The 22493-nt window shown below is 41.5% G+C and overlaps 1 protein-coding gene across 1 annotated transcript; it reads right to left on the bottom strand.

Moving 5' to 3' along the window:
• Positions 1–198: 198 nt before the first annotated feature.
• bag6l (BCL2 associated athanogene 6, like) lies at positions 199–21703 on the bottom strand. The gene is made up of 24 exons (XM_085377889.1): positions 21199–21703; positions 20979–21096; positions 20316–20539; positions 19922–19981; positions 19697–19819; positions 17443–17621; positions 15742–15871; positions 15334–15522; positions 13840–14056; positions 13354–13416; positions 11515–11810; positions 11222–11300; positions 10347–10645; positions 9992–10241; positions 9742–9911; positions 9340–9393; positions 9142–9244; positions 8677–8801; positions 8448–8582; positions 8097–8159; positions 5929–6114; positions 2719–2826; positions 2376–2522; positions 199–1290 (listed from the first exon to the last, which is right to left on the bottom strand). Exons 1-24 carry the CDS (start codon positions 21277–21279, stop codon positions 1192–1194), a joined length of 3498 nt encoding a protein of 1165 aa, XP_085234015.1. The 5' UTR covers positions 21280–21703; the 3' UTR covers positions 199–1191.
• Between the last annotated feature and the right edge of the window lie 790 nt (positions 21704–22493).

Below are 22493 nucleotides of genomic sequence, written 5' to 3'. Positions count from 1 at the left end.
AGCACAGTGCCTCTACAGCATGCTCTAATCGCTGTGATGAAATATTATGGTCAACAGCATCGAACACGACACTCTGGTCTAGCAGGACAAACACAGATGGGTCCACTGTCAGAGACCACAAGCAGAAAGACATTTGAAGCCAATCATCCAGATGGATAAATACTAAAAATTGACAAACACTGATTTAAAAGTGGATTTATGATCATGATGTTATCAAGCAGGTAGTAACAGTTCACAGTTTGACAAAGCTGACAAATATCACCGATGGGGCTGTATCCTGTATTACTCAACAAGAGTCAATTACACGTAATGCTCTAAAATACCCCAAAATTTAAAATGTGCAAGTCTGTGATTCACTGAAAGCAATAAGATGTGAAAATAATATAAAGCGGATATCATGGAAACACTAACGACAATCACGACTTTATATGGTAAAGTGCAACTGACAAAGCTCTATGCTACTATGTATTTATAACACAGTACTGCTCAGTATTACAGTGTATCAGGACCGCTGCTGTTTGACAGCAGAGTAGTTTAAGAAGATCATTTTTTAGCATAGATTAGTGCTCACCTATGTTTTTTTCACCATCACTGTTTACTATAACAATAAATACACTTTATCTCATAAAATATTTTTGTCCTTAACAACACTAGAACACTTTTCCTCCTAATATTAAGCACGCTGGCTTATAATTCGGACATTTTTTTACACTGTCAGATTACACGTTCACTCTCATTGTGCATCTGTGTCACAGATTAATGAAACTTTATTCTCTGAACATTCTGACTCTGTTCTTTCCTAGCAGTGACACCACCACTAACTAATATACAGTAATATACTAATAATATCTCAAACTTTGGTATGACTGCCCACTGATTAGAAACTGCATACCATATCCTGACATTAAGTAGATCCTGTAGATCTGTTTGCTTCTGCACTGATGTCAGGTCCTTCTGTCAGGTCCTTCTCAGAGGTGTTGGAGGTGGGGTGTTTTAGCAAGAGTCTGCAGACTTTCCCATTCTAACCAAACTACAGCGGCGTGCGTCTCCATGACACAGAAGAGAGGAGGAAGTGAAGTCAGCAGCTGTCTTCCTTGCTTATGCCACATTACATGTATCAGGGTCTCACGCTGCAGGGTAGGTTTCATCGCCCCATCCTGCTCCTCTGTGGCACAAGCTGTTTGACTGGCACTAGGAGTCTTCTACAGAGAAAGCTCGATGTGTGTTGGGGAATCTCTGGCCGGTAAAGTCTGGATCGTCTCTCACTCGTTGTGTGATGTCACACTTTACCTGGCAGGAGGATACAGACAGAAACAGCAGCTCGCACACAAACCTAACTCAGAACAGTGAAGTACAAGATCTGTATTCCAGGGCTGCTGGTACTGCCACGGAGTTCGTATCTCTTTTGGAACTTACCCATTTATAAAAAACAATACTGGTAGATAAAGTTGGGTTCTCTCACTCTTTCCTTTGAATGGGGTAATGGACCTCCTCACTCTTCTGAAGGTCATTTACAGAAAACCACTAAAAGTGGGAGCCTGGGTTTTCTGTTTTTTATTTTGATGTTTTTTATTTGGCTGTTAATAAAGCTAAAGCTAATACATCCTGATGATGACGTTGTTTCCTCATACATCTGCCGGTGACAACTTCATTTTTAGAAACTCTCTGAAGACCCTAAATTAAATGCAAAATACTCTCTGAGAAACATTTCTGTTCACTTCACAATAACAACCTACCATCTTTTCAAGCCAAGATCATTTTGTATGGGAATGTCCTTGAAAAGTCAAACTTTGTATGATCTCTTATTGGCGCAACAAACTTCTAAACATTTAGTATCCAAGTTTTCACTACACTAGTTACAGCAAATTATCTTAGTAAAGCCAGTCCAATGAACTGAGATGAGCTTTGGGAGGAGGGCCTGGCCATTTACCCTATTCATTTCCAAACAGTATAGTACAGCCATTCATCTGCACTGTTATTTGGCGTTGATGAAACCGGATCACTCCTGTCCCATGGAAGACCAGCTCTGACAGAATGGAAATCGGCATCACCTCCCTGTTTTAAAAGGTGGCTTAGTGAGATGCTGCTAAACTTGAATGGATTTTGGTGTAGTAAAGGGAGATGTCCCCACCTTTCAAGAGGCTTGGAAACCTTTCTTGAATTGCTGGATGGGACCTTAACCTTTGTTTAATATTTAACCTTTGTTTAATATTTGCTTGTTTGTACAGGGCTTACTTTAGTGTAGTGTATGATACACTGCAAAACAGGATATGTCAACAATCAATACTCAATTTTGGATGAATAACAATAAACAGGAGTAATTAAGTAATCAAGGGATCTCACATCATACTACATCATTTGCAGCAGCTGATTACCTGTTTGGCGTAAGCGTCCTGTATCTCTGGGCTCTCCAGCTCTACCTGCAGGCTGTTTGGGGAAGAGACAGGCAGGACTCCCACAGCACGAGCAGCTCGACTAACTGCGTCCGACAGGGACAGGTGCGGTCCTTCACACTGGCTCGTCTAAGGGTAGAAACACTAACGTCATCCTTCTCTGCCCAACAGCCTTTTTCATTATCAAAAAACCTGCAGTTCTACCTTCATATGCAGGTGAGAGAATGCAGTCTTTTTGTTAGAGCTAAGGCTGACAACAGTGAGGAAGGGATCTGTGACACAATCAGACTTTTCTGTTCAGTGAGTTTGGAACAGCAGTTCTCACCTTCCTTCTCTTAGCAGGCATCCCATGCAGGTACGCATCAGACAGCGGGGGCTGGGCTTTGATCTTCCTCTGGGACAGCATGTCACGTCTGATGATAGGAACCCATTCCTGACCAATGTATTATTGCACAACTGTAAGTGATGGTCACTTTGCTCATGTATGTAGCTAAAAATCTGTGTAAAAGAAAATCACAGATTTGTAGAGGGCTTTGCCCTCCAACAACGTTTCCCTGGATGTCAGAATACACACAACTGCTTATCTACATTTCCTAACAATAACAAGCTGCCACAGATGCCTTCATGAAGACCATGCTGGAGAAAACAAATGCTAAGGCAAATAAATTCTGTAACTATGGTGACTGTCACTCATTTTTTAAACAGTGTGGTTTCATTAAAATAAATTAGCTTACCATCCATGTTTAAACTTCAGGGGACTGAGAATGGATCGCTTTTTCCTGCTCTGATTCTTACTATTAGACAAAGCATCAGTGCAACGTACAATAGAGAATAGTTCAGGATATTAAACATTAAACAGCACTGGCATTACTGGCAGCTGCCCAACTACACAAGATACCCAGAAAATAAGGTTTTTGGGGGGGGGGGTGTTAATCTGTGGGCTACTCAGAGACAATAGCCATGAGCCTTTCAAAGAAGTCCAGAGAAGGGGACCACAATTTATAAAATTTCTTTTTTTTTATCCACAAACTGTCTACTTTTTTCTAAATCCATACAGGACATTATATCTTTTACCAACTGCCGCGCGAGGGGGGAGAAGATTCTTTCTATTTGTTCTGGGCCGCACCAAAAACAGCACAGAGCGGATCTAGTTTAATTTGATGCCGCAGGACTTCACACATAGTTTGGAAAACAGAGTTCCAGTGAAGGACAGGACCAGTACACATGAAGTAATGCACCAGGAGCACCCCTACACCTTCTACAGGTCAATATACCAACTTAGCCCTGGACCAGTGTGTGCTTATTGTGCACTTGGCCAAGGACAGAATCCCACAGTTTATGTGTGATATGAAAGTTAAGATTTGTTCCATTTAGATTGGATAGCAGCTACTGAAGAACATTGAACATTTGAAATTCAATTTTACAGAACTGATATTGCGCTCCTAGAGGCTGGTTTGACCATTAAAGAATTGTCTACAGGACTGTCTGGAGGTTTTGGGAGAATTGTGCTGTCATAGTGTCAGACCTGTAAAAACTGAGCAGTGGCAATGCCAAAGCAAATGACAAGCAAATTGTCCATTTACATATAAGTTTGCAAAAGAGTTTAGACCAGGGGTCGGCAACCTTTCTGATGACGAGTGCCATCTAAAATTTCCTCAGAGGTCAGTGTGCCATATTAGCAATAAATTGAATAACGCTCTATATGAACAGTTACACACTATATAGAGCCACTTTATAGGATTATATTTGTTCGCAGATGTTGGCAGCTGTCAGTGAATAGTTTTCAGCTATTTTGAAACAAAAAAAGACTTTTTATCCAGAACAGCAAATGAACTGAACAACAGAAAATACAAATGCTATTTATGGTCTCCTCACAACAATGATAAGAAAAATAAACTGGGCCAATATGGCATGTTTGTTAATACAGGGCTACACATGTTAATATGATCTCTGGTCTCCCACTCAGAGACACAGGTCTCCCAGTGTCCAGCATTCAGAGGCTACCTGAGAGAAAATCTGCTCACACAGATATGTAGAGCCAAATACTGTCAATAAGGCCTCTGCAATGTTCTGAAGACAGTTAACCTTGTCAGGTAGTGACGTCCAGCAGGTGAAAATGCAGCTCCATGAACACGCACAGCTGTGGATTCCAGCTGCGTTCGTAGTTCTGCAAACTTTGACCCCCACAGACTCGAGCTTTTCATTTCAATCAGCTGCATTTCGATGTTGCATTAACTGGCATTAACTCAGCCATTTAATGTGAGACAAATCCAGCTGCTCATTAAAGCTTCTGGTTTGATCAGAAAAGAAAACATTGGTCCAAACACCTGAAAGTCCCGAGAACGCACTGTGTCTTGAGTCTACGGATGTATCCGAGTATTTCCGCGGTGCTGATGCTGCGCTGAGCGGACGGATCCTGAAGCTTTTGAAGTGTCGGAATGTGAAAATTTCAACATTGCTTGGAAAAAAAAACGCCAGCTAGCAGCGTCCCTCTGACCGGGAGGTAAAGTGATTTTTAGCAAATTGCAAGTTGAATCTGGTAGTTGGGGTTGTTAGCTAAGATACCGTCATTAAGAAGAGGCACAACTAATGTGTCTATGTGAGCTGATCTGCGATGTGCACCGCTGGCCCGGCCATTTATTTTTTTATGCACCTTCTCAAATTAATTCACTGTGTGTCGTGCCCAGGGCTGGACTGGGACAAAAAAAACAGCCCAGGCATTTTGACTAGAGACCGGCCCCCCAGGTATTAAAGCCATAAAGCCTTTGAATGAAAACAAACACAGAGGTGTCAAGGTGATGTACACTGTCTTAGATTAGATTGGATTAAATGAAATTTTATTAATCCCTCGGGTGGGTTCCTCCGGGAAATTCGGTAAATAAATACATTTAAAAAACTTGTTGGTATATTTATGATTTCTATACATTTTACATCAGAAAAAAACTGGTTGTAAGATTCAGATAATTATTTATTTTAAAAACTAGAAATTTTAAATGAGAATAAGAAAGTACGTCTTTGTGCCCCCTCTCCCTGTTAATGCCCTACCTGCCCCCTGGCAACACTTTGCTAGACCCGCCCCTGCACTGTTACCAGCTGTCAGCTACATAGAAAAGGATCCTGGTGTTATTTGCCAAGATGGTAGTGTCGCCAAGACAGCATACACCTGATATTTGCAGCCCAATAGTAGTATTGGAAATCAGGAAGTGCTAAGCCTCCCACCAGCCTGCGTCTTTGAAGAAGAGCTTTCCTCAATTCTGAATGTTTACCATTCAAAATGAATGAAGTGATTAAGGAATCCAGAGATTTAAAAAAGGATTTGGGAATCATGATGGGAAGGCATTGAAATACATATAGAAATTTTGGAATAGCATCATCTTTACAGAGTTAATCCTGCCCATTAAGGACAAAGATAAGTCTTATAAGTCTTATTAGATAAGACTGTGGTCCCATTTCTGAGGTTTGTTAATGACCTGTGCAGGAATAGCATAAGCATAAACTGTAAAAAAACAAAAACAGAACAAAACCTCATCCTTACAGGTGGAACAGCTGCTGCCCATGGCTCCATTTCAGGAGCCACTTCGTCGTGTCCTGCTCGGGGCCCAGAGGAGCACTGAGATGAACCATCCACAGATAAACCAGGTGCAGGTGCTTCTCCCTCTCCAGTGGAAACCATGGCCTCCTCTGCTGTAGTGGCTGCAGCTGGAGACGAACTGTCCTCCATCTGACCGAGAGGTGAAGTGAGCACTAGGACTGCAACGATTCGTCGACATAATCGATGACGTCAACTACAAAAATGTGTGAACGCGGAATTTTATTTTCGACGCGTCATATACTGATACCTCGTAAATGTGATTTGGTAACTGCAATACACTCCAGGAAGCTATGGGGCAGTATCGCCTATATCGTCTGCCAAGACTGTGCTCAATACTAACGAAGAAGAACTCAGCGCGAACGGCAACATGGAAACTGAGATTTGAAAGCATTAACGAGAAAACAAACAAAGTTAAGTGCAGACTGTGGACAGCTTCCATCCACGACAGCACTACTGCAGCGCATGAGCATTGAAAACGCGGCACCCTGGAGCTGTGACGTCGACTCTGTTTAGAAAGTTCAGTTAGTGCATCGCGCTGACACCGTGTTTAAGTTCATGTTTGCACTGTTTCTGTGAGCTTACCTGTGGGAAACTTCTTAGGATGACGCTTGCTAGGCAAACACCATTTCAGTTTTGTTAGCTAATGAGTGAAAATGCCAATCAAAAAGGAGTAGCTACACGGTCTCCTGTTTTTTGATTATGATTAGTAACAGTCTTTGCCCATGAAAACTCAGGTGTATGGATGAGTTTGTCCTGTTAAGAGGCTCATGCACCTCTGAATGGCTGAAGACAGACAGAGAGCATCTTTAGCGAGGTTACCAGCAGCTGGGAACATCATCTCAAAGATGAGCGCAAGGCTCACTCCAGAGCACGTCCCACTGCAATCATCTGTAAATGTTGGAAACTTGTTATTCTGGACTGAAAAAAAAGGAATATTTTTGACTTCATTTGAAGCTTTATTTGAACTTGTGGACAGAAGCCATTTTAGTTTCGTTTGCACATCATGTTTTTGTTTACATACTACTCTCCCTTTATTTTGTATCACTTATATTTAATTCATTTATTTTTTTTTATATTTTTTAATTTGGTTTTTATTCTGATGGTCCTGCTGAGTAATGTTAAAAATACATTTGATTATTTTCACATTCACATGTTTCCAGGGTCATTATTATAATTTGTTGCGTGACGAGACAACAGGGTGATATTCACAGGTGAGCAGACTTGAGCAGGTGAGGTATTGAAGCCTAGAATAGGAGGTTTGCCCACAGGAAGCAGCAATAAGAGTTACTGAGTTAAATGCTGACTAATTGGCTAATCGAATAAAAATTGGCAGATTAGTCGACCACCAACATAATCTGTAGTTGCAGCCGTAGTGAGCACATGAGCCTTTCATGTCATTCCATTGGACTGAAGTACATTTGTAAGATACAAACTGCACTGCATATGGCTAGAGTGCCTAGCCCCAACAGAGAGAAAGCATAACGGCTGATTTAAACACTAATAAAAAATATTATACTAATTCAGATTAAAATACAAGATCATTTTTCAGTTACTTATACAGACTCTACTTTTGACAGTTTCACAAGTACAAAATGTCACGTACTCCACCTGAATCTTTGTTATATTTTATGACTGAACTCATATAATGTCCAGCTAACTGAAATAAAAAGAAGTGTGCCCATCTTGGTGTAGTGGAAGTAATGGCAATTTGACAGTAATGGGAACCCTTTCATTTTCTGTAATTTTTATTACAGAAAAAAACATCTAAAATTATAAATAGGGTGATATTCTACATTTCTATTCTTGTCATGTGCAAAGTCAAACCAAGCCTAAAACTAATGACCAGTTTGTGTATCAGAGCCTGATTTTTTCTTTCTACTGTCATTAGTTGCTGCTGTTACAGTTACACCATCTTTAGAATGCAAATCAATAACCATACGGTTATCTTAGAGACCTACATCCTCAGGAGAAAGAGATGGGCTTACAGGCTGATGGGTACATACTGACTGAAGTCAGAACGTGCTGAAAGAGCAAGATACATCAAACGGATCCACTAAGAAGCAGTCAGACTCGCTGAAGTTAGAAAAGAACAAAAATAAGTAAAAACTCACCTCCACACTTGCACGCTCTGATGGCTGCTCCACCTCAGTCTCCGTCCTCTGGTTCAACTCCTCCTGAAATAACATTTCAGGAAATGTAACTAAATCTGACTCTAATGACTCAAATGACAGATTTGAACGTAGTTAAGTCTGCTGTTGGAACAGGGTCGTATTGTAGACACAGTCAAATTGGAATACATTCAAATTTATGTTTGATCATGACCCTTACTTTTTCAGCTATGTTGGGACCTGACTGTGTCTGTATTACTTGCGTTGGCAAAACATATCTACATAGATAATGTGGTTTTAGTAGCAGCCTGATTAGGGACAAAAAATCTGTTCTACACTGTTTCTGTTAATTACCTGTAAATGGATAACGTAGTGTTGGATTTGGTCCTCGGTAACTGGGTTATGCTCCAGAATGATGTGCAGCCTCATAGACATCATGTTGGTCAGCCAGTTGACCAGACTGGGATTGACGTCTGCAGACATCCTCCTCTGCACAAACACAGAAATACACAGTAATAGGCAGCTGCCAATCTGTGCCATCAGCAAAGCACATGATGATGCGTTACTGAAGATGTATACAAACAATGTGTTGGTTGATAACAGCAGTCAGAGATCTGTGTTCTCCTCCCAGGCAATACAGGTTTAGAGCCAGACACTCAAACAGGCTGTGAGTACACAGCAACAGCAGGCGGGGGCCAAACATGTGATCTGCGATGTGAAAAAAACAAAAAACCCAAATATAAAACCATCAGTGCAGGATTCTGGCTACACAAAATACTAAGATAAGAAAGTACTGTCGTGAACCGATGCCCCTCTTTGGAGGTGATATATTTGAGCAACTAGATCAAACATCAAAGGTTGAAATAAAACTGAAGTTATTCCATAATCCACAACAAATTGACCCCCAGCTTTAAGCCATTAACACACTCAATGCCACATATAGCATGCCTGAAAAGGGTTTTAGCTCAAACCTTCCATGTTCCATGTAAGCAGTTCTTAATGCCCTCTTTTCCCAACCGTTTCCTTCTTGCAATCAAAGTGAACTTACCGTGGCAGCGAAGGATATGTGTGGCCATTTGCGTGAACTGCTGTCTGAAGAAAGACAGGTTGGTCTGAATTATGTCCACTCCCTCGCGCACTGTCACTGTGGCCTAGATGCAATACACAGCGCTCACTTATGTGCACATGTCACAGGAAATTAAGAGTCCATGTTACTATGTTTGTGTGTGAAAGACATTGTCCTTACAAAGCTCTCAGCTATGTAATCCTCAAGTCCATTGATGAGGTCCTCAGCTGCTGCCTGGAGGGAGAATAATGTTACATTTTTCCATTCGATTTTAATTTTATGGTATTACCTTTGTTAATGTGGAATTTGTATTAAAACATTTTGAAAACTACTTTCTTGCTTATTACTAGCCACTGCTATTTTTTATAATATATTTTACATAGATTGAGCACAGTGGATCTTTCATGAGTGATAATTAGGGTTGCAACTAAAGATTCTTTCAGTTACACTGATTAAAATACAAGCTGTGTGAAATGCACATGAGATCATGATTTAAGTTTTCCCTGTATAGGAGAGGAACAGCAGCACTGTCCCAATAAGGACGGCACTGATGCCATTACATTAACTCTACATAGTACTCACAGCTATGTTGGCATCAGTGGGTTCTTGCTCCTGGAGATAGTGTTCAGTGAAGAAGTCTGTGAGCTGAGGCCGGATGCGTCTCAGAGGCTGGGCGTTCCCATGAAGCAACAGCACCATATCCACCATAGAGAAACTCTGACACACCAGGGAGAGCAGGTCCCCAAAGAACCCTACCATGAGATAACAACCATGGTGATTAGTGTGAACTGCAAGAACTTGTTAGGCACAATATCTTCATTCAAGGACTCACCCACGGCATCCCCAGAGCCAGGAGCAAACAGGTTATTGGTCTGGGACAGCCTCTGGATGAACTGGGCAATGCTTTCTCCATTGCCCTGCTGTGCCCCAAAAGAGCTCATCATGGTGGACAGCACTCCCTGCATAATGCCAGAGAATAAATCTGGGCTCAGAGAGTCTCCGGCTGGGCTGCTGCCGGTCTGAGAGGGAGCAGGACCAATGGACTGATGAAGAAGTGAGGCCCTGGGGCCAGGGGCAGGTGGCTGTGCGGAAACAACACCTGTTGCTCATTGACTGGTACAAACAGTCTTTATATTAAGGTTCAGAAATGTTTAATTCAGGTTTTCTGTCATTTTATCTGAACTCACTGGTGCCAAGTCTGACATGCTCTGGAAGAAGCCAGGAACCCCTGGTAATGTCACAGTGATGGATGGAGCCAATCCAGAGGCAGGACCACCCAACCCTGCTGCTCCCAGTAGAGATCCCAAGAGCTGAGCCATGTTTCCCTCTGGGCTGGTCTCTGCTGGCTGACCGACTGAGGTAGTACTTGTGGTGCGGGTGGATGTCTGTCCAGATGTATTAGCTGAGGGAAAGGGGGGAGAAGCAGTGCTGGAAACAAACATGGAAGAGGCAGACAGGGAGGACTGAGAGTTCGCTGAAGGATCACCTAGAGAGTTAAAAAAACATGAAAAAAGAATATTACATTTTTGAGGCCAATACTGATAAAAGTCAATATTAATATTATGTTTATTGCTCTCCTAACTAGTCTTCATACCATTTGTTGTAGAGACACCGTTTATATGCCCTTTATATGTCCTCCTACTTTTTTTTTTACTGGTTTTTCCAAGGGTGTGAAGCCAGGTCTCCGATTCAGTTATCCTGGCCTCCAGAGGTGTAAACAGGCTACATTTATTACAAGTATTGTTTTTAATAAAGGATGCTCAGGATTAATAAACCATCTGACAAAGTGCAGGAAGGACAGCTGAAGACGCCATGCTGCTAGTCAGTCAGCTATACGCTAAGGTAACCTAGTGAATCTCTAAAGTCACAGTGAATGAATACTGTGGAAATAACTAGCAGGTGAATTGAGTAAGAGTGTGCTTTGGATAAAGCATGTGATGATTACACTTTTAATATAAGACATTATCCATAAGCTTTTAATTTAACTGGCTACACAGATGAGCTACACAAAAACACCACTCTGCATTGTAACAGGAACAGGAAGTGACATAATGACACTGACCTGGCTGCTCCAGCATCAGAAGCTGTCCAACCAGACCACTGATCATCTGGGTGAGAGAGGAGGGACCCAGTGCCGTGCCCTGTTTACAAAAAGGCGAAGTGTGCAGAGCCATACCAGTGAATATACGTTTACTGCACAACAGTTATTCTACATAATTCAGTGCGTTGTAAGATGTATCGGAAGGTTGTAAAATTAGCTGACAGTCGATAATCAAATCATTTGTGTGTCACTTTTTAAGTAGATTATGTTTGTGATGTTCAACCTGTATCTCCTCACACTCTGTGGTGGGTTACCTGTCCTGGCTGCTGGCCACCTGTAGCCCTCAGGTTGATGGTATTTCCCACAGGCTGGGTGATGTGGGTGGACAAGGATGGCCTGGTGATGACTACCCTACCCTGTACAGGGGTGTTGGGGAGCAGCGGTGAAGCAGCTGTCTGTGCACTGGGTGTTGAGTCAGAGCCAGAAATCATGTGCACTGGGTGGGCTGCTGAGGGTGCAGCAGCCATGGCAGTGGGTTGGTGAGAAAACTGGTGCACAATTGCCTGCATGAACTCAGGAGGTAATTCTGTGAAGTGGGCAGGTGTTGTGCCTGAGAACAGGGAGAGGACTAAACTTAATTGAGTGAGTGCACTTGAAGTCCACATGGCCCAAGTTGTTAAAAGGGGGGGGGGGGGCATCTATACTAGAGATGGCACGATACCACTTTTTTATGTCCGATACCGATATCATAAATTTGGATATCTGCCGATACCGATATGAATCCGATATAGTGTGTGTTTTAATCAATAAAAGTGTTTTTTAATATCTTGCTGCTTTTTGTATAAGTTCATACTCAAGTTACAAAAAACCCCCCACTAAAGCTATTCTGTTATACCTGTATGCAAAACATACACTGCACCCAAAATATTTCATAGTTCAGCGAAACTGATCAAACTTAAACCTGCTCCATCCTCCTTATTCTGGTATTTTAAAGAGTAAGCAACCTAACTAATAGGGCTCTAAAACTCCCAGCAAAAAAAAAAAAAAAAAATAGGGAACCACCCCTCACGCTCCACCTCATGATGCTTAATCGACATAATCAACTTTAATTTGATGCAGTGTGAAAAAAAATGCACAGAAATAAATTATTTTTCAAGAAATATTAAATAGATTCAACATCTTTCTTCAACAGAATTGCAGACTGCACAGATGGAAGAAGTACTATAGCTTACTAGGGTATATTAGACTTAACAGTTACTATATACAGTAATGGACTTCTATACATTTTACATCATATTAAAACTTTGGGTGTAAGAGTCAGATAATTATTTATTAAAAGCTCGACATTTTAACTGAGAATAAGAAAGAAAAGTGTGTCTTTGTGCCCCCTTTTCACTGTTCATGCCCTATCGGCCCCCCTGGCTAAACTTTGCTAGATGCGCCCCTGCACAGTTACCAGCCGTCAGCTGCGTAGAAAAAGATCCTGGAGTAGAAAGAAATATTAAATACATTCTAACGACAGTTTAAGCTTAAACCAGCTGCTGTTGTTCAGCAGCTGGTTTCATCTTTCTGGCGCGAAGTGGGCCAAAAACAAACAAGAGAGACTCGCGACAGAAAAGCCGATCAGCTGATCATTGATCAGTTTCACGATTGAAGTAGCAGCAAGAGAGGGAGGGAGCGAGAAGAGGCAGTCGCTCCATATATGGTTGTTAAGCTTAACGCAGGAATGCTTCACAAACATTCAGAGATGAACTGACACACTTGCTTTACTTCTCTCTTGGATAACTTTGTCGGAGATGAAATGCCGGTTTGGTAGCGAGGCTCCAAATACTCAACCAGACCGCCAACAGGTCTCGCACGCCACAGCCGCTCTATGACGTGATGCACACTGCTCCGACGTGCTACGGTTATGAGCCGAGTTACGCCATGTCGCAAGTTTTGTGAGGTGCTGTTTTGATATTTAATGGATCGGATTAAATTTTTTTATTTCTCTCCGATATCTGATCCAGTCATTTAGGTCAGTATCGGAGCGATACCGATACGTAATATCGGATCGGTCCATCTCTAATCTATACTGCACTGTTTAAGCAACAACTCACTCAATGAAATCAACATTCATTTGCCAAGAAAATAATTGTTGATGTTTCACTCACCAGGTTGTTGAGAAGCTGCGGCATTTGGTTGTCCTGGTATCTGAGACCCTGCAGCCGATTCACCTATTCAACAACATCACAACTCTTTCAGCTTCACAGCAGGGGAACTGATACACTCATCAAAAATAACCACAGAGTACGCAGTAGCTGTTTCAAATGTAATGTGCACACACTCATTTCAGCTAATGAAAGCAGCCATTAGAAGATCAATAGATCAACCCTGTAGTGAGACATGACAGATTTCTAAATGATCCACAATAATAAAATTGTGACCCATCTGAAAATAACGTTTGCAGATTACTGTAATTGTTTGATTTAATTAGATAAGACCTATTTATCCAAATAAACAAATGAATACAGTAAACAACCACAGAAAGAGTTCAACCTCTGTTTTAGAGCAGTGTCGTGTATAAAATACTGGCATCAGACGAGTCGCAGAACTTCATGTGTACAGTCAGTTCTATGAAGGAACTGGAGCACACGTACCATCAATGTTCATCTGCATCATGACTACAGGCTCCATCGTCTGATGTGTGATCCGGATCACCCTAGGTCCTCCTCGATTGGTCCCATTTGCCTGAAGAGGCAGAGTCTGGCCTGTAGCCTGCTGATCTGATTGGTCAGTGCCCTGAAAGGTTTGTTGCTGTCCATCAGTTGCTTGTCTACCATTAGACGTCATGGTTACTGTTGTCCCTAAATGCATCTGGAGGGAAAATTTATTTCATGGTCTGTGACAAAGGTAGGGTAAGAATTTACAAGTGACACTGCCTGAGGCCCTCTGATATATTCCTTCTCCTTCGTAAACAAATGTTGACATTTGCATTTTCAGGTCCAAACACTGCTTAATCGCGCAAATCTGCACACTATTAGTTTACATTGCAATAATCTAATGCATTAAAGTTACTAATCAATCAATGATTTTGTTGCTTCCTGTGCTGTGCAAGTAATAGGTAATTTTTTATGAGTAATGAAACCAACCACTGAGAGGTACCAGATAACACAGCGCTGACACTAAGGAAATATAAGCAAAGTTGCACCTCCCTCATATTATCCTGAAAAATAATGTAACACTTTCATTATATCATGTCCAAATATTATGTCTACCCTTTAGGTTTAAAAAGGAGTCCCTAGTATTAACACGTAGACGTTACTTAAAATCTATTTTTTAAGGACACTATTTCACTGTTTCTACACTTTATATAAGAACTCAACCTCAAAAATCAGACAGTGCATGGTGACAGTAACCCTCATTCTAAAGTTCTGGATATTATTATATAATAATATATATACACATACATTTCTTGTAGTTGCTCACCAGGATTGCACAAATCTCAGGAGGGGTTTTAGCCCACTCATCTATACAGGAGCTCTCTAAATTGTTTATATTTCTATAGGACGGAGGTCTGGAGACTGGACAGGCACTCCATGATCTTAATATATAACTTTTGTGTTTTTTCTGGATTGGTTGATATTTATACTTACAATGAAACTGCCATAATAATATTTGTATATAATTTTGTAAAGGTCTTTAAAGAACTAAAAATAATAGACCTTTAAACATTAATGCCTGCTTTTTCTTGTGTATGCAGGGATGTGGGGTGAATGTGCCTGAGACTATGTTACACATTTTATTTTGGTTTCTTCGTTTAACTGCTGTAACGTTTTGCTTTTTAAGCTGCCGAGGGACTGCATATGCAAATTAGCTCTAAGCAAACTCTTATAAAATGCTTATATTGTACATGGTCCCTTTTCAATCCTAATCAATTAAATTAAATTAAATGTGCCTTAATTGTATGCACCTACTGAAAATCTAATTCCACTGTACACCTTTACAATGGCAGATAAAGATATTATACTCGGTACAATTCAAACACTATCCATTGCTTGCATGTTATAATTGTTCCACTTGTAAAGTTACGGTTATTACACTATATCCTAACACTTCACAGTAGCCAAAATATCAGTGTGGTGTGAACCTACTGGCAGACTAGCCTGAAGCAGAACTGGGTGGTTGTAGTGAGCCAAGGGGCCAACCGCATACAGGTGACGTGGAGGAGAGGTTCCCAGGTTACAGCGTAGGTCACCAAGGACAACCAGTGTGATCCCTAAGAGACGAAGAGCATCTCCAACCAGGTTAAGAATGCGCTGATCTTCCTCTCTTTCCCGGGTCTGTGAAAAGAGTTATAAAATTATGATTAATGCTTAAACTAAAAAGCACTGACATGACAGTATCTACTTATCTGCAGAGAAACTCTTGGTTTCCCTTATTGAAGTCACTTCCATCAGTGCATTTCTTAGCAAGAGCTCCTGTCACAAAGTTTTGAGATGTATTCTTCCTAAGTACACTAGAGTGAATATTTTGCTATGGCCACTACTTGTTCATCTTACATTGTTGTTGTAGTCTGCTGAGGTGGCAGCTCCGAGGATTGAGTGGGTTCTCTCTATGAAGGGACGTAATCGCTCCTCCACCCTCCTGACCTCAGAGAGAACCTCCACAAACTCAGCGGGACTAGGGTGGCTGAGGACAAACAATGGGAAAGAAGAGTCAGCACTACAATAAACACTGGCATTTTTGACATGTGTTATAGGTCAGTTTGGATCCATTGAAATCTGTTGTGTTTTTAGAAAGTGATTTGGGGGAAAAACAACATTTGCACAGCATAAAGAAGCTAGGACATACAAAATGATATATAACATGATGATCTTTGAGAGTCTGCACTAAGGCGCACCGGATTATAAGGCGAAACAAAACAGTCAGATAAGTCAAACTTTACTCAACTCATTCTTCTTCCTTCCTCCACTTCCGTACCATCGATTCATTAATGTTGAATTCTCTCGTAGATGCTCTATGTATGTTGTTACAGTATATTAATGACTAACCTCAGTTGTTCTCCTGACTGAAGTTTGGTCCGTTTACAGCACCCTGCCATGCAATTGCATTTGTCTCTAACCATCAGGAACGCTCACGTTAACTTTTATAAGTGGAAAAGTGTTAGTGTTCGTCCTCCAGCTTCACTGTTTATGTTATGCTAACATTGCTGTGTCGCTAGCGATCACGTAGCACATCATTATATACCAGCTAGCCCAACTTCAGTAACCCTACAAACGTCACTGCTGTTTAGTTTCCTGTCTTCATTTATGTTGGAAGTGATAGCAGAGCTGTACGTTTGAATTTTCTCAGAAATCTCTCAGTCAAACATGCTATATCATGCTTAGGTAACTAGCGAAACTAGCGAGCTAACTTCCTGCTAACTTCTAACTCTGTTAAATCTAATAAATTCTGTTTTCATGGATGCCTGGATGTTAAACATCATAGTTACACCTGGTAAAGCAGCAACGCTGATCATTTTATTAAAGATGAAAGAATTTAGACCGTTTTTAACTCTCAGTGATGCTGCAGTGTTCGTTTGAGTTTAGGACCCAGATTACTCCGCGACGCTCCTGACTACGACAGCCGTAAAGCTCCAACAATCCATCGAGCGGTGCGGCTTCGTAGCTCACCAAAGTCGTACTAAAACATTTTTTGACAGATTTTTGAGCGCTGTGTACCACATAAACTCAGTTAGAGGTCAGTAACCACAGCCACTGTCGATTTTTGAGAAGATTAAAGGATTTTTAGTGTGCCTTATAGTGCGGAAAATACGATAATTTTATGTCACTACTTGGTATATTCAGGATTGACGGTGGCTTGAATGACTGCCTTGGAGTTGACCTCCAGCGTTGAGGTCCTGCCCACTGAGTTCTCAATGAAGAATATTTATGTCTGGCGTATCAATGAGCAGCTGGTGCTTTAGCCCTTCTAATGCCTTTTAGAGATGTGCTCACGTACTGACTTATGCGCCTACTCAGCTGATGATGATGCCTGTGGAGAGCCAGGTAACTAGTTGCTAATTTGAGACTGTTGTATGGCTGTGATAAAGTCCTTATAGTAGTGATCACAGAGGATGAACGATTCTGTGAGAAAACACTGGAGTACTCAATCTGTCTAGGAAGTTACAAGTAGCAGCAGTAGCTAGAAACTGTTTAGCACATGACACAGCAAACTGTATAAACCGTATGATCAGATACCAGTTATTCATTTTGACTCACTTGGGCCCAGTGATAGCTGGTCTCTCAGTTTGGGTTGAAGCTGATGCTGCTGGGGGTGAGCTGGTAAGCACTACTTGTGGCGCTTCAGGCCTTCTTATAGATGAGGACAATGGTGTTGGGGACAAAGAAGACGGAAGCATCCCTGCTTCTGAATGGGCGCTGCTGGCACTGGGCACTCCCTACAACACAAAACATGTCACTGTTCCCACAAGCATTTCAGTAGTTTTTTGTTTAAAGATGTATTCAGGCAATCCTACGAAAACTTTCAGCATCTAAATTTGCATATTGTCTACTCAACAGAACAAGTTAGTGAAAAGTGACTGCACGCACATCCTGGTACTGAACCTGGGCTATTACTATAGTACTGTCGCTGAAGAGAGAAGTTGTAGTATTTTTGATTCAAAAGAATCCTTGGAGAGTACGGCCAAGTCAATGCCATATTTTGTCAGCTTTCTTTTGTCCATATACAATCTGCCCACTGAATTTCATTAAGTTTATTCTTTGTTTAATCTCGTTTACAGACACAGTTGCCTCATCTCTCAGTTTACAGGTCGACAGGTTTTGAAACATGTTCTGAAGAGTGAAGCCAATGAAGGGACTTAAACCTGCATTCTATTCAATGGCCAGCAGGGTCCAACTTGTCTGCAAAAAGACTTCCAGTTGTATATGAGTGCATAGGAACAAAACACTGGCTCCCTTGTTTTGTCACCTCAGTAAACACATTAATGATGACTTCATATCTCAGTCACTAGCTTCAGGACAGACAGAATTAAACTTAAAGTTAATTTTGTTACTCTCAGTTTATATTCGATTCAGAAAAGAACTTACCGTATTTCCCGGACTACAAAGCGCACCTGAATATTAGCCGCACAAGCTAAAATCAGGGGAAAATCCTGTTTTGTACATACATTAGCCGCACCTGACCAAAAGCCGCAGGTGTTTCAATGTTGACTTATCATATGTAAGAGAATATGCACAAAGGGAATTGTCAGGAAAGAGATGGCTGTTTGGAGACATCACTTTTATTAATATTTTGAAAAACAAGTTATGGGTACATATTTGCACATGTAGTACATAACAGTAACCTACAGCACACCAGAACAATAGATTCGGCCTACCTTTTAGGCTCAGGTGCAGTGACACAGCTTTAACAAGAAGAAAAGTCAGTCATTCACCACCATCTTTCTCTTCTTCCTACGCACTAAAACCACCAAAGTCCTCTTCTCCAATGTCAGATACAAACAGGCTCATGATGGCTTCGTCATCCACTCTTCTTCTCTCCTTCGTTGTCACTTTCAAAACCAAAGAAATCCTCGTTGTCAGAGTCGAACACCCTCAGAAGGGCCGTGGCGGTGTCCTCTCCATCATGCAGCAGTCCAGCCCTTCAAAATCCGTTGGTGATCGTAGATGTTTTCACACTTTTCCACGCTGTCAGAATCCACCGGTGGAGTTGGGCATAACTTGCTTTTTGGGCATAACTTGCAAGTTTATCACCGCTCATCATCCACGACTCCCGCTGAACGCGTACCGCTACTTTGAAGTTTGTTTTTCGCGCTACTTCGTACGGCACTACGTTGCCTGGCGGACGGACATGTGACTAACATACCACTCTTGAACCCCGATCCTTCCGCCAGGCAACGTAGTGCCGTACAACAGCGGAACACACAAAACAAATCCTCTTACGATATGACAAAAATCACGGACAATCCATAGAAAAGCCGCACCTGACTAAAAGCCGCAGGGTTCAAAGCTTGTGCAAAAAGTAGCGGCTTATAGCCCGACATTTACGGTAAATGGGTTGCTTATTGGCTAATGATTTGTCAGAGGTCAAATACAGTGTTCAGTCATCAGGTCTGGTTTCATACCAGCAAGATAGTGATGGCTGCAATCCTTAAATCAGTAAGTAATAGGTGCTTACTAACATGCTTGGTAAGACCTATGATTACTTTAGTACTGAAAAGTTTTTCCTTCCTCATTTTTGTATTATATTATCCATTTTCAGACTAGAAATAAAAAAAGAACTCTAAACAGAAGCCATAACACACAATTGATTCTCTGACTCCTCTGATAACAGTGTTACAGTATACTTCCTGTTTGCATCACCCAAAGTATGCTGAGAGCTGTTGTGGCAAAAATCTATTCATAAAAAACAAAGGGACAGAACAGTACCAAAACTAATTTATGACACTAAGAAATACTGTGAGAGTGCAAATAAAAACCCACAGTACATATGAAAACAGTCCATGTACTGTACCTCCAAACTGTGGATTAGAGAGTGAGCGTCTCTAAGCAGGTTCTCAGCGAGCTGCAGCCTCACCCTGGGTTCACTCTCAACTGACCGGTCCAAGTTGATTTGCACATCCATTGAGCCATTGCTCTAAAGATGCACAAACATATATTAGATTTACAGGACGAGTGAGGTAGAAGGGGTTTCCAAAAAAAAGAATAAAGAAATGATTGGTGAATAATGACACTTTACCCCCGAACCAGTGCTGACCCTGGCTTCACCATCTCCAGTCAGCATCTGCTGAACTGACATCTGCAAAACAAAACAAAAAACCACAAAAAGCTCCTTACATGGATTTTTGTTAAATTTAGGCCGTAGGTACATCATAACCGCAAATCCCTCTGAAACCCTGCAATGTAACCTGTGTCGTAATCTGAAGTGTATTTCTTTAGAAATGTAACTGTACACAATAGTACACGTATTAAAGTATTTAACACATAATGCACCATGCACAAGCACGAATACTGGCAACAGCACCTTGGTAGGGTCTACACATATTTACCACAAGAGTGTAAGTAAGCCTTTACCGTTCCCCTCAGAAGAAAATGAACAGGGTTCTTTGTCTGCACGCAGGCCTTGACCCCACCTGTATCTGCTGTGAGTCCATCATGTTGACAGGTAGGTTGAAGCTCCCCAGCATCACATAGCTGTTGCCATTGCGGTCATGTGGGGCACCCTGGGAGGAGGCATGGCTGCTGCTACTGCTTCCACCCTCTGCCCCATCAGTAGAAACACCTGCACCCCCAAAGGACAATACAGTGGCCTGAGGCGGGGCACGCTCCACCAGATGGATGACCTTACCATCTACATCTAAAGGAAAACAAAGCGATGGACATCATTAGATGCTCCAAAATATTTATGGGTTACTGTTTGGCAATTTTTGTTGAAAAAGATAATAAGTGTATGAGTGGGGGAAAAACAAACAAACAAACAAACAAAAACCCACACAAATCAGACAACAGTAGCCAAAAAATTTAAATAAGGATTTACTTTTAGATTGAGTGCTTGAGCAAATGCAAAAACTGAGTGAGAGGGGCTGTTATTGTGTGTGTATATGGATCATATCAAACACTGAAATACATTTCTTGCAAGCAGCAGTGAATTTTGTTCGCTCAAAATGCAACACTTGTACTTGCATTGTGCGCTCAGAATAATGGCACAAAAATAACGCCATAATCAGACACGTGTTCAAAGATCATCCTAACTGTGCATGTTTGGATACACAGGTCACATGGTGTCATTTGCTCACTGTATTCAGTCAGCGTTCTGTCATCCTGTAGCACTCTGCCCTGGTAGATAAGTCTCTGCTTGTCAACCGGGATCTCCACCGAGGACGCTATGTGCTCCTTGAACTGCTTCACTGTCAACTGGAGAAAATACAAACACACAAGATATAAGCACCCACCAATCAGTTACCAGTAAGGGTGAGGATGTCTAACTAGATCAGCATTTTAAACAGAGACTATTACCTCGCCTCTGACTTTGTAAATCCTGCTCTGTGAGTCCAGAGTCTTCACTGTGACTTCAATCATTCCGCTGGACTCAGTCATACTTAATGTTCTAAATAGAGCGTTGGCCAGTTTATGTGCTCTTCTGTATTTGTAATTCTCGCGACTGTGGGGAATGGAGGACGACTCAAGCTTGAGGAAACACGCTGCATCTACGGCATGAGATTAGTCAAAATAACAGATATGGTGAAAGCAACTTGCAACAGACAACCCATTCCCTGTTGTTGTTAATTTAGTTAGCTAGCTAACGTTAAGTAACCCCTATTACCGAGAAGGTAACAGTGCTAACTAGCTTTTCCCCTGGAAGCGACGTTGCACGAGTTCGGTTGAAAAACGTCAGTCAGCTAATCGACACAAAAACGTGGGGCTTGGCTTTGGTTTGTTTTTGGAATGGCTGTCTACAATATTAGCCAATGCAGGCTGAGCCGTTAGCTAAATAAACCCCCAAACGTCGTAATGGAAGCATGGTCACATGACCTCGATGACGTAAGATGTTGACGCGACTGCGTCTGAGCGCTTTTACAGGCAGAGGTACAATATAAACATACTGACTGAGAAGTGGCCGGTGTTCCAGCTTAAGTGGTTAGCTTCGTTTATGATTCCACCCTCCGTATTATATGTGTTGCATCAGCAGATTTGCCATTTTCATGGTCGTCTCTGTCTGTGAGGAGTGCGGTCTGACGAGATAAAGACCTCGGCAAAAAGGTCTCTATCTCCAGCTCGTGAAAGTGCAGACATGTGTCAATGTTATGTTCGGACAACAATGAAATTATTTTAATAAAATCAAATCAAAAAGCTTTGTTTTTTTAAACACTCGGTTTCACTGTCATAACTTCACTGCAGCCTGACAGCCCGACAAACGCACAGACCGGTTGTACCACATACTTCATCTTGCGATAGACCGCTATTGGTAGACTGTCGGGCGAATGCTTAGGGACCCTTTCGCCACTTGGGGACCCCAAAGAGCAATTAACTTTTCAGATATTTTTAATTATTTGTTTTTCTTCTTCTTTTTTGCATGCGTGAATGATGATTTATATATGATCAAAGGTACAAAGGTGTACAGAAACACAGTATTATGTAAACAAAGTACTGTTGTTGTAGTGATTTGTACTATAGGCTCTAAGCTCGTGTCTCCAGCGGTGCAGTCTACAATGTTAAGAAAACCCCTGTCTGAATATCATTTTCATACAACTGGTTTAATGTAGTTTATAATAACAAAGTAGCTAGCTAGTTACTAGATTTTTCTCATTTAA

This window comes from Diplotaxodon limnothrissa, linkage group LG18 (assembly GCF_057381915.1).
Source record: "Diplotaxodon limnothrissa isolate DT_005_m linkage group LG18, D_limnothrissa_male_GT1.1, whole genome shotgun sequence".
NCBI lineage: Eukaryota > Metazoa > Chordata > Actinopteri > Cichliformes > Cichlidae > Diplotaxodon > Diplotaxodon limnothrissa.
The sequence above is the reverse complement of the archived record's forward strand: the minus strand, read 5'-3'. Positions and strand labels throughout refer to the sequence as shown.